This window comes from Canis lupus, chromosome 30 (genome assembly GCF_003254725.2).
Source record: "Canis lupus dingo isolate Sandy chromosome 30, ASM325472v2, whole genome shotgun sequence".
Lineage (NCBI taxonomy): Eukaryota > Metazoa > Chordata > Mammalia > Carnivora > Canidae > Canis > Canis lupus.
The window spans coordinates 15,406,567-15,418,569 of NC_064272.1; the positions used below are offsets into that span (position 1 = coordinate 15,406,567).

General features: G+C 37.5%; 1 protein-coding gene across 2 annotated transcripts in view; it reads right to left on the reverse strand.

Annotated features, from left to right (window-relative positions):
- Positions 1-769: 769 nt before the first annotated feature.
- Positions 770-12,003, reverse strand: part of SECISBP2L (SECIS binding protein 2 like) — a 61,792-nt gene continuing 50,558 nt past the window's right edge. For both annotated transcript variants that reach the window (XM_025472856.3, XM_049104137.1), the window contains exon 18: positions 770-4,938. In XM_025472856.3, coding sequence (XP_025328641.1) covers positions 4,256-4,938 — 683 coding nt within the window. In that variant the 3' untranslated portion in view covers positions 770-4,255. The remainder of the gene's footprint in view (positions 4,939-12,003) is intronic.

Here is a 12,003-nt window from a genome sequence, read left to right on the forward strand (position 1 = left end):
GACAAGGGACCATTCTAGGTGAGACTCAATAAAATCCAGTCCCTGAGAAAATCAGTTCAGTCCTGGCACACTTCACATTCCAGAAGATACTGAAGAGGGTGAGGGAAACACTGTTTGGTTTGCAACTCTGAGCGTTTTGTACTAAGACACAACAAAGCATAGTGAGTAAGCATAGCTTTGATATGGGACTAAGTCTGAATCCCAATTCTGCCATTTACCAGCTGTGGGGTCCCAGGCAAGTTACTGAACATCTCAATGACCGTTTCATCACTTAAAAAGTGAAAAATAGCATTTCCTCATAGAGCTATAGTGAGGATTAAATGAGTTAATATGGGGAAATGGCTTAGAATAGTGCCTAGCACAGAGTAACTAGCATATAAAAGAGAAAAAATCTGTAGGGGCTTTCTCCTAATGCTAGGATGGTCTCTGTAGATGTCTTGGCCTGTGCCACAGATTACACCAACCATCCCAAATGGAAATTTTCACTAGTTAACCTCCTCCTGCAGATTTTACAACCTCCTCTGTCAAAACCATCAGGGCACTAAGCAATGCGATGAGCTAGATTTGTCTTTTTCCCCACTATCTCAGACGTTGGGCAAGTCACAAATCCCTTAAGTACCTATTCTGAAATGATAGACTATATTTCAATAATCATTTTATTCGTTACAGAAGGATCTCCACTAGTTTTTACATGGTGCAAAAAAGCTATTATCCCTAAAATGTGAAAAAACAATTATCCTTCATAAAACAAAAGAACAAGATGAAAATCTTTTCATGTTATAATTCACTAATTTTGCTAGTTTTTTTATTAGAGCATTACAATTAAGACATTAAATTATAAATTCATGTGGTATATTTAGAAATTAAATTACAAAATAACACAAATACTTTTAAGGTGTGCTGTGCCAACAAAGTTTAAATTTTTATAATTAATTAGGATTCAGATTTCAGATTAGGTAAACAGTTTGGCTTACTCTGTGATGTGTATAAAGGCTGGAAGGGGCAAGGGAGGAGGAAGATGTCTTTAAATAAATTATGTCACAGAAAAATTTTCAAAGCAAAAATTGATTACATTTTTAAGTGGAATAAGTTACTGTTGTAACCTGTTGGCACAACGTACAGAAAATACTTAAATGACAGGTTTTGTTTTTTTTTAAAGCAAACAGCAGCTTTACAAACAGTAATACTTCTTTATACATATATTAAAGTAACAATGTGTTAAGGTTTAAGAGTTTTATGTTAAAGAGTTGAAAAATGAATGTAGAGTTCACTACTCATTTGCACATTACAATCCCCACCCCGCCCACCTCCCCCAGCTTATTAAGAAATCAGACAAGTACATTATTTGGATATTAATTTTTCAATATTTAAACTATGTGAATTCCTTTTGACTAATTCTTTTCCAAATACTGGAAGCATATAAAATACCCTCTCTGCAAAAATGACCTCCAATCAAAGCCTTTAAAAACTTTTCAATGTATAACACACATTATTTTTCCCATGTTTAGTCAAAAGAAATATATTACATCATTTACAAACATATTTAAACCAAAAATTAAGCTAGTATGAACATTTGTCTTTTGAGAAGTAATCTTCACAGCAAACAAACCTACTGAAGCAGATATCTAGTTCTGGGAGTGCAATTCATATTATAATTCATTATACTTATGTACTGAAATAGAAATCTAATATTAATTATTGCCATAAAACAACCTCTACACACTAAGAAAAAAATCACTATGGTTATTTCTTGTGATAATGAACTTCTACTCTTACCATTAGATCTCCGAAGAGCCACCCACTCCCAGATCCAAACAAAAACCAAACAACGAGAAACCACTTCCCAATTTTTACACCTCCTGCTGTATAGAATATACAAATTCCAGAATTTATCTAAAGGAAACAAATTATAAAGACATTATTAATACTTACTTAAGATACTTTTCGACACAGTAGCATTTCCTTTGATAAATTCTGGACAGTCCTCTAGAGTGACCTGTCTCATATAAAAAAGGCTGTGGTCCCTTGGGTTTGCTGGCAGAAGAGTCTGCACATGCAAGAGCATTTATCTAACACATAATCAAACACTTCTGAAGTCTATAGTGAATTTAAAAGTTACTGGTGTTCTGAAGATTTCCTCAACTCCTCTTTTGATACAAATGTCAAAAATGTAAAATGACAATTCTCACTCAGAAGAGATATAAAATATAAGAAACCTTTGAAAAGCCTATACCTCAAGATCAAGAGTTATCTGAATCACTGACACCAAGCAAAGGAAATTTACACCATAAAAAGTATGAAAAGTTTTTAAGTTCACTTTTAAGATTGTCAGTAGTTCAAAATCTCTATCATTTCCTTAAACCGACTAACACTCCCGAATGTGTAGACACAGTAAGGTCTGCCACATATACATCCATGATTACTATTTCAGAGGCTTCATTCCTTACATGCTGCATTCCTTTAAGTACTACAGCAAACACTTTGTGCCTAAGAAGTCTGTACTGGAGAACAGTTTCAACAGGACAATACTGTCCCCTTTTAGCACGCTAAGAGTTGACAGACTGACATTTTCTATACGGCAATGCTCCTAAACTTTCACAACGCACAAATAGGTAAATCATCATCCAAAAATCACCTCTCCAGTATTAAAAGCCAGCATTATAAAACATCAAAACTAGCACAGTAGTCCCAATGAGTTCAGTACAAAACCTGCCCAATTCTTCTCTCCTGCCTCTGTGAGGCAGAGCCCTGCCTCATGAAACCAGAGCAGGGGAAGTAACCCTCCCTCCTCAGTTCTGTGCCTGCTTGTGGGAGCCTGTGAGTGTAAAGTTGGCGCGCCTGTGTGGGAAACTGCAGGCTCTGGGTAGGGGAAGAAGTTGGAGGGATGAGAGAAAAAGAGGTAAACTGTAATTCTCCCAACATGACATAAACTTGTAGAGGTCACTACCAGGTGATTGACCAGCAAAGAAAACTTTTAGCTCAGTAAGTTTCAATTCTCCCAAGCAGGTATACACATTGCTAGAGAAGGGCAGAGATAAGTGATAGTGATCAAGAGGTAATACCTGCCTAGATCTGTGTACTCTAAATCATCTAATAATTTCAGCACAATTTGAACAACTTTCTCTCTTCTTCAAAACTTCCTTTTCCAGCCTTCTGATTATCAGGATACACATTATATGTAAAAGTTCCTCTCCCTGACCTCCTATCAGTAACTGTGGTTGGTGTTACATGGCAGGTGCTCAAGGCTAGGGACAAAATATGTATTATTTTTAAGAAGGTGTAATGGTTTTTCACTCAGGACTAGTTTGGATACCTAATCAAATCCAGAGCATCCCAAATCAGAAGCATGCAAAAGAACACACTAGGATAAGACTTTGTTTCTGAAGAGTTTACACATTAAGTGGTAAGTGCTACAGTTATGTAACTGGTTACAGTTATTCACCTGCCACAATCTGCCTAACTTTATGCAGATACGAATATGTACAAGAGCATTCCTGAGGTAAGTAAGAAGTAAGTATGAGACAGAACCTGTCGGGTCCTATCATGGGTGACTTTTCACTATTAAAGACAACATCTATCATGTCCCACAAGTAAGGCCAGCTCTAATGTATCATGGTGGCTTCTTTGCTAGCCTAAGATTTGGAGGCTCTGTTTTAGCTCATCCCAATTTTAATTGATTACAATGATCAATGGCTTCTGAAATAAGCATCTGTGGACCAAAGAAAAGTCACATCAATTTTTAACACAAAACAATTGTGGACTTCGCTACCCTCAAGTCTTTTGTTTTTTTTTTTTTCTTTTTTCTTTTTCAGTTCTCCAAATCTACCTCCAGTTCTTTTTTTAAAGAAACCCAAACAGCTTTTGATTAAAGGAGGCTTAGTCTTGAAGCAAACATTGGTAACTGCTCCTATCCTTAGAGTCTTGATCTTTAACTTTCAAAATGACTCTCAACAGGCATTTTAAATTTATTTTCTTTTAAAAAACCTAGCCTTCTTCTATTTTTTAATTATTATTTTCCATGACAAAATAAGCTCGAATATTTCTGAATTTCTACACAGCTCTTAGAAAGATACTTAGATGCTAATTAAAAGCTAAGCTACAGATTATAGTAAAACAAGTAAAAGCTACAAAAATATTTGTCAGAAATTAAATACATATATTAAATACTGGACAGTGCAAAATGTTGAGATGAAGCATAACAGATAACGGCTGCAACCCTTACACAGTTGGAGACAGACAGTTGACATTTCCTGAGTTATAGACCTAGGGGCGTATAATTAAGATCAGAGGGCTCATTGTTTACTGAGCTGCAACTGCTAGGCTTCTGCTGCTCCTGACTTGCTTGGTGGTCAGTAGTCCAGGCCTCACCATCTATCCCTTGTTCTAGCACTTCAGGTGCCTCTGCCTCCTCTTCTCCACTTTGCTCTGCATGGTCTTCCTCAGAACCATTAAGGGTTTTTCCAAGCTGAAGAGTCTCCATTGTTCTCTGGGTCTCAGAGACCCAAGACTCAATTCTACTATTGAGCTGTACTTCTACAGATATGGGTTCATGAGTATAATCTTCCTCCTCTTCCTCATCTTCATCATCTTCTTCTTCAAGCATGCCAGGTACAAGAGTGCTGGTGGTGCTGGTGATGGAGGAATTCAGAAGATCTCGGCAACTGCCATCCAAAGAACCAGTCTCTGTACTCTGCTGGGAGGCCCATTCCAGGTCATCTGGCTTCACCTCCTCTTTATCGCTCACTGTTGATTTCCCAGGGTTTGTAGCTGAGGTAGTACTGCCTGTAGCCAGTAATGATGGCTGCTTACCAACAGGGGCTGCATCAAATGGAAGTTTACTGGGTTTTTCAGAAGTGCTATGCTTACAGGAAACCTCTCTCTCGTTTTCTGATGTTTCCAGCCCATCTGAGGTTTCCACCATGTTTCTCCAATTTGTTTCTGCAAATATCAAACAGATTTTTTAAAAAACAGACAGTTTCAGAATCATACAACTCGTAAAAGGAGGAAGAACAAACTACAGAAATTTGTTGGCTCACCAACTGGTTGGAAAAACTAAAATCTTAGTTTATTCTATACTGGTTTAAATGTTACAAAAGGAAAACAATTTCCAAAAATGTGCATTTAAGAAACAAGGAGGCAAAAATAAGTATATTAACACCTCAGAATGCACAAGATCTTATAACAACAGGAGCTCATTAATGCTTATACATAAACTCCATATATTCTTGAAAATCAATGAACTGGTTTTTTTTTGTTTTTGTTTTTTTTTTTGGCTTAGAGGTGTATTGAGCAAGGATCCACAGTCACAGATAGCAGAGTCAAGATGTCCAGCAGAAATAGTTCTATTGTTTGTTTGTTTTTTTAAGATTTATTTATTTATTCATGAGAGACCCACAGAGAGAGAAGGGCAGAGACACAGGCAGAGGGAGAAGCAGGCTCCTCGCAGGGAGCCCGATTTGGGACTGAATCCGGGATCCCGGGATCATGCCCTGAGCCGAAGGCAGACACTCAACTGCTGAGCCACCCAGGTGTCCCCAGCAAAAATAGTTCTAATTTGACATGTTTGTGTCATGCTTCCACAGCAAGTTATCTGAGAACTGTCTTAGCCTATAATGGGACTTCTTTCCACTTACAAGAAAAGAAGCTATCCATGCATTTCTAACATTTGTGAAAATCTGTTTTATAATATATGTAGCTAGGCTCACCAACTGAATTTGGTAGCCAAAAAAAGAAGTGTTATTATATAATACAGTGCTGATAATCTAAATCCTTTTTAATGACAGGAAGTCAGTTTAAAACAAACAAAAAAAACATAGTAAGAATGAGGAGATGAAGGACTGCTCTCCCCTCCTCCCTTTTTTTCCTGTTTTCTTTTCTTTTTTTTTTTAATGGAGGTTTAGTTTTAGGAGCACAACATAATGATTTGTATTTGTATATATCGCAAAATGATTGCCTTGATAAATCAAGTTAACATCTGTTAGCATACAGTTAACCAAAAATTTTTTTTCTTCTGATGAGGATTTTAAGATCTACTCCATAGTAATTTTCAAATATGCAATATAGTATTATTAATTATAGTTGTCACGACTTATTCATTTTATAACAGGAAGTCTACCTTTTGACATCCTTTACTTATTTCACCCATTCCCCAAGACTCTGGCAACACACACACACACACACACACACACACACACACACACACTGGCTTCTTTATCCATTCATCTAGTGGACACTTGGGTTGTTTCCATATCTTGGCTACTGTGAATGAATGATGAGGAAATGAACACCGAAGTATAGATATCTCTTTGGGCACACAATCAGAAGATAGATTGCTGGATTGTATGGTATTTCTATTTTTAATTTTTTGAGGATCCTCCATACTGTTTTCAGTAGTGACTGCGCAAATTTACATTGCCACAGTGTACAAGGATTTCATTTTCTCTATATCCTTGCTAACATGTTATTTTTTTTTTGCTAATAGCCATTTTAACAGGTGTCAGATGGTGTATATCTTATTTCAATTTGCATTTCCCTGATGATTAATGATGTTGAACATCTTTTTACATTAGCCATCTATGTGTCTTCTTTGGAAAAATGTCTATTCAGATCCTCTGCTCACTTTTTAATTGGACTGTTGGGTTTTTTGCTATTCAGCTGTATGAGTTCTTTATCTATTCTGGGTATTAACCCCTTATCAGATAGATGATTTGCAAGTATTTTCTCCCATTCAGTAGGTTGCCTGTCATTTTGTTGATTCCCTCTGCTGTGCAGAAGATTTCTGGTTTGATGTAATCCCATTCATTTATATTTGCCTTTAAAAAAAACAAACACCCCTCCCCCATCTCTTTGCATTATAGCTGCTATTGGAAGTTTTTTAAGTATGATGATTAAGCTGTAGTGATAAAACAAGTCTACTCAAATTAATATAATCAACTTGAATGTCACCTATCAACTATACACTGATAAAAATCATATTCTGGGCACTTGAAGTCAGGGCACATGGTTTGGAAAAAACCTTTCTTTTCTACAGTTACTTCAAGTTTGAAATAAGTCCTTTCCAGTCTCCTATCTCATGAAAAAAAAATCTATTCCTCTTCCTATATTCTCATTCTTAGTTAATAACACCATCATCTTTGTAGTCTCAAAGCAGAAGAAAACTTATAGTAATCCTTGACACTATCTTTCTCCCTTTCTTTACTGCACTGAAATTGTAATTATACCATGCCACTTCTAGCTCAAAAATATCTGAGGAAAAGATCCAAACACCTTAGCTTCGCATAGCCAAAGCCCTCCATGACCTGATGCTCTCCTATCTTTCCCAACTCATTCATTACAACCCCTGGCCATGCATTCTATGCTTGGGGTCACTCAGCATTCTTCTCATGGCTCCCAGAAATCATAACTTTTCTATTTATAATTCCTTGCTTTGCAGGCACTGTTCTTTCCATATAAGATGTTTTGCTCCTCTACCCTCAGACTCCCATTCATTCTTGAAAATCATCCTTAAATGTCAATTCCTTTCTGAAGTCTTTCCTGACTTTCCACTAACCTGAATTCCCACAGCACTTTTTGCACATAAAGTTCAAAAGCATTTGTTTTGCTATGCTGCCGCTTCCACCCTCCTTATCCTCACGGCTTGCTGATCTATGTCCCTATGGTTGGCCTATATTAAGTGCTGAAGGCAGAAAAGCCTATTAAAAGAAAAATGCCACATAACATTTAATTATGCCCTTACCAAAACTTTAAAAGGGCATAATTTTTTTTATTCTAGATGCACATTTATATTTCCTTCCAATAGCTTTTTTCCTTCTTTCAAAATTCACTTGGGGTCTTAGAAAAAGTTCCACCTCTCCCTTGTCAATGAGTCAAAGAACAGGAAAAAGGAAGGAGGTCAGGATACTAGGCCAGGCTGATCTTCTCTCCGGAATCAACCCCAGGCCTTCATCTACATGGGTCCTTGAGAAAGGAAAGGGAGATATGATTTTAAAGGCAGAGGCAAAGGACTCTGCTATTAGCCATCAAGAGACCTGTCACAATAATCAAAAAGCCACCCAAGCCACGTATCCACTGGGGAGGGAGGGTCTAGGCTCCCACCTTAAAGTAAAAGATGAAGCTTGATCAACAGGTGATGAGCACACAAACACATGCATAAAACATGGAGAAACAGAAGAGTATGAAAGTGCCATCTTTTTTCTAGGGGACAGGAGAAATCTGATTGGGAGGGGGAGGAGGACAGTCTAAATCCAGAACAGAATCTCTAGAAATCCACTTTTGATGAAAGGGACCAGAAAGCAAGTTAAAGGCAGAACCAAAGATCTCAACAAATCTAGAAATGATACTGATCCAAAACTACCCTGCTTCTGAATTGTTAATTATTTAATAGAACTTTTCTTCGCTTATTAATCCTTCCTATGCTTTCCTGTTTTGTTTACTGGGTCTTTGAGAAATTGTCTTTTAAACTTCAAATCACTAGAAGATTTGTCAGAGGATGCGATGTATGCATTTCTCCTTTTAGTCAGTACACACAGGGAAGCTGTCCATCTTTACTTATAGACAGAAGAAGCTAATGAGTTCAAGAAACTACAAATCTATCATAGATAGAACAAGCACATGAGTTCAAGAAACTACAGAAGAAACTAGTGGCAGGAAATTTAGGATGGATGGCCTACACAGTGAGGTTGTCTTTCCCTCATAAGTGATTACTGAAAGCCTACTACATTGTCCTATTAAGAACTCATTCAACAGAGAGAGAATACAATCACACTGGCTAAGAATGAAGATTCTAGTGTCAGACTTAGCAGCCGTGTGGTACTGACAAGTTATTTACCTCTCTTCATCTTAGCCTCCTCATCTATAAACTACAGTACAGCATTTCTATTTTAAAAAAATTTTTTTAAAGATTTATTTATTTTAGAGTAGAGAGAGAGAAATAGAGAGCAGGGGTGGAAAGGGCAGAGGGAGAGGGAGAGACAGAATCTCAAGTCTGAGCACCCGTGGCTTGATCTAAGGACCCTAAGATCATGACCTGAGCTGAAATCAAGAGTCAGACACTTCATCAACTGAGCCACCCAGGTGCCCCTGCAGTACAGTATTTCTTATCTCATCGTGTTGCTCAACAATTGAATGTATTAATAAACATGAAATGCCTAGAAAAGTGCCTCGCACAAAAAATTCAGTGAGATATTATTATACATAAAGTGCCCATTGTGTACTAAGTTCCTATCTCAAAGAACTTAGAACCTAGTTGGGATTTAAGTCAAAACAATCAGTATGATAGAACTGAGACTCAGCATAGGTGGAAGGAAAACATACGTAAAGAAAAGAAGGGATATACAAAAGACAGTAAGACTGGACTATCATAGGAGGTTTTCTATTCCGCCAATGATTAGCATTCTTTTCCCAGCTTTTTCTTTAAGCTATGGGAAAAAAAGCATTTTAGAAATCCTGCATCAGGATGACATAGAAGATGCTGCTTGTTGTCTACCCAACAGTCAGTTCCCATTTTTTTCCTGGATAACAGAACCTCCAAACTTGGAATGATCTTGAGCCCAGTCCGGGAATTAAATGTTCTTAAGGAATTAAAATGTTCTTAAGACTACCATGGATATCCCATTCCTCCTTTGCCAAATATTCCCTAGCCCATCTCCCTTGCAGCTAAAAGTAGTCACAAGATCAGTTCTGGCCAAATCAAACAAAAGGAGAAGTCTTCTGAAAATTGTCTCCTGTGGTGATAAAAGGAACCTCCTACTTTCGACTACTAATGCCCAGAACCACAGCAGCAGCTACTTAGGAACATGAGATGATAAGCACAAGAATAAAAAGCCACAGACTGCAAATGGAAGAACAGAAAGAAAGAGCTATGGACTTTGAGGATATCATAAAATAATTAAATATCTTGATTTCTTAGGCCACAATAGTGGTTTTATTTTTGTTGCTGAATGCTTCCAATACAGATAGAGTAACTTCATGCTTTCTTCTCAATGTTATTTGTGATTCCTTCCACTCAGTTTGTTGGTGTCCTCATAAATCAGTTCATCAGGTTCAGAATCTTTAAGATTCCATCTAAATCCCTCCTTAGGATTTAACCATTAGCTCTGCCAGATTTAAAAACAAAACGAAACAAAACAACCATAGGCCTAGGCCCAAAATGGTGTTACTTTTAGACTGAGTTCCCAAACTGGAGCTTAATAATTCCCAATCCAATTGCAGTTTCAACCTCCCCTAGAAATGTGGCCTTAACTAGTCATTCAGGAAATGTTTCTTTCCATCAGCACCAATGAGTCTGTCACCTGGGTCCTTTCCATTCTCCAAAGAAAGATGAGGTAATCTGCATAAGACCCCTTGCTTCTTCCCCTAGCAAAACAGTCTCCTTTTGAAACAATCTTTTTCTTTTCCTAATCACTTTCTTGCCCTGCCACCCCTTCTGCAATTCTTTACAGTGCCTCTCTACTTGCTAGACAGTGGCTGCCCAATTCATGAATCCTTTAATAAAACTAACTAGATCTTCAAATACACTTGGTTGAATTTTATTGTTTAACAGCTCATAGAATTTTAGCTTTGAGTGGAACCTTATAGATGACCTAAATGAACCTCTCCTCATTTCACTAAAGAGAAATCTGAGGCCTAAAAATTAATCAACTATTTCTCAGTCCCCCACGCAGAGTGTGAACAAGCCAAGGCTTCAATCTTTGAACACTTGGAACACTTTAAATTTGGTGCTTTTTGAAAATATCTCCTAAGTCTTTGAAAGGTTCTTTTCATAACTTTTCTTTTCATGTGCCCAAATGAAGATCATGGGCATTTGCTCAAACCCAAGCTTTATGAATTACCTTGAAGTTTGCTTTTGAGATCTGCATATCAATATATAGAGAGAACTGATCTCATTTACAAAGTTGGCACTTTATCTTATTTTCAACTAGTGCCACTGCAGCCAAAAAAACATGTCTGCCTCTAAGCCAGTAACAGTTATCCTTGATCTGCAGTTTCCTAAAGTCCCATAATAACTTGTTCATTGTCTCTGACCTAGAGCTTTGTCAGAAGCATTCCAAAGGTTAACTACAATCAGAGACAGGGAGACCAGGAAAGGCAGTGGGAGAAAAAAAGGAAAGACATGATGACTCATTTTTTTTTACATGTAAATTTTAGGTGGCAACACTATTTGATAAACTCCCAGATAGATTTTAAAAAGAAAAGAAAAGAAGGAAGAACCAGGAGCCAAGTTGAAGGAGGTAGCTATCCTATTTTTAAAAAGAAAAAACTGGGGAAATGAACCAGAAATTAGATCATGAAAAGTGAAGAATTTAAGGAGTTCAAAGTGTTGTAGAAACAAGGCAAGATGTCTCTGCCTCTCTCTCTCTCTCTATGTCTATCATAAATAAATGAGTAAATCTTTAAAAAAAGGGGGGGGGGGATCCCTGGGTGGCTCAGCGGTTTAGTGCCTGCCTTTGGCCCAGGGTGTGATCCTGGAGTCCCGGGATCAAGTCCCGCGTCAGGCTCCTGGCATGGAGCCTACTTCTCCCTCCTCCTCTGTCTCTGCCTCTCTCTCTATGTCTATCATAAATAAATGAGTAAATCTTAAAAAAAAAAAAAAGAAAGAAAGAAAGAAACAAACAAGGCAAGGAAACTCCTAAGATGTGGAGTGCAGTAAGTAATGTTATTTTAAACATTACACATGTTAAAAAGAAAACCACAGGCTCAGAAAGGCATCACTGAGGCCAAGTCACGTTCAAACCAGAGTTTAGAATCTAATCTAACTGCAGTTTCAATCTCCCCCAGATATATAAATCTGAAGAGTTTTCTGGTCAGCACCAATGAGGTAACCTGTTACAAGGGTCCTTTCTACCCCCAACAGGAGGATAAGACAATCCACTAATAAGACCCCGTTATCTGTCCCCCTAAAGGAAGGTGACCTGGCCAGGAACAGTCCTTTCTTTTCTTTTGCTAATAATTTCCTTACCATACCCTCTTCTCAATACAAACCTTCCATTTTGTGCAATTCTTCAG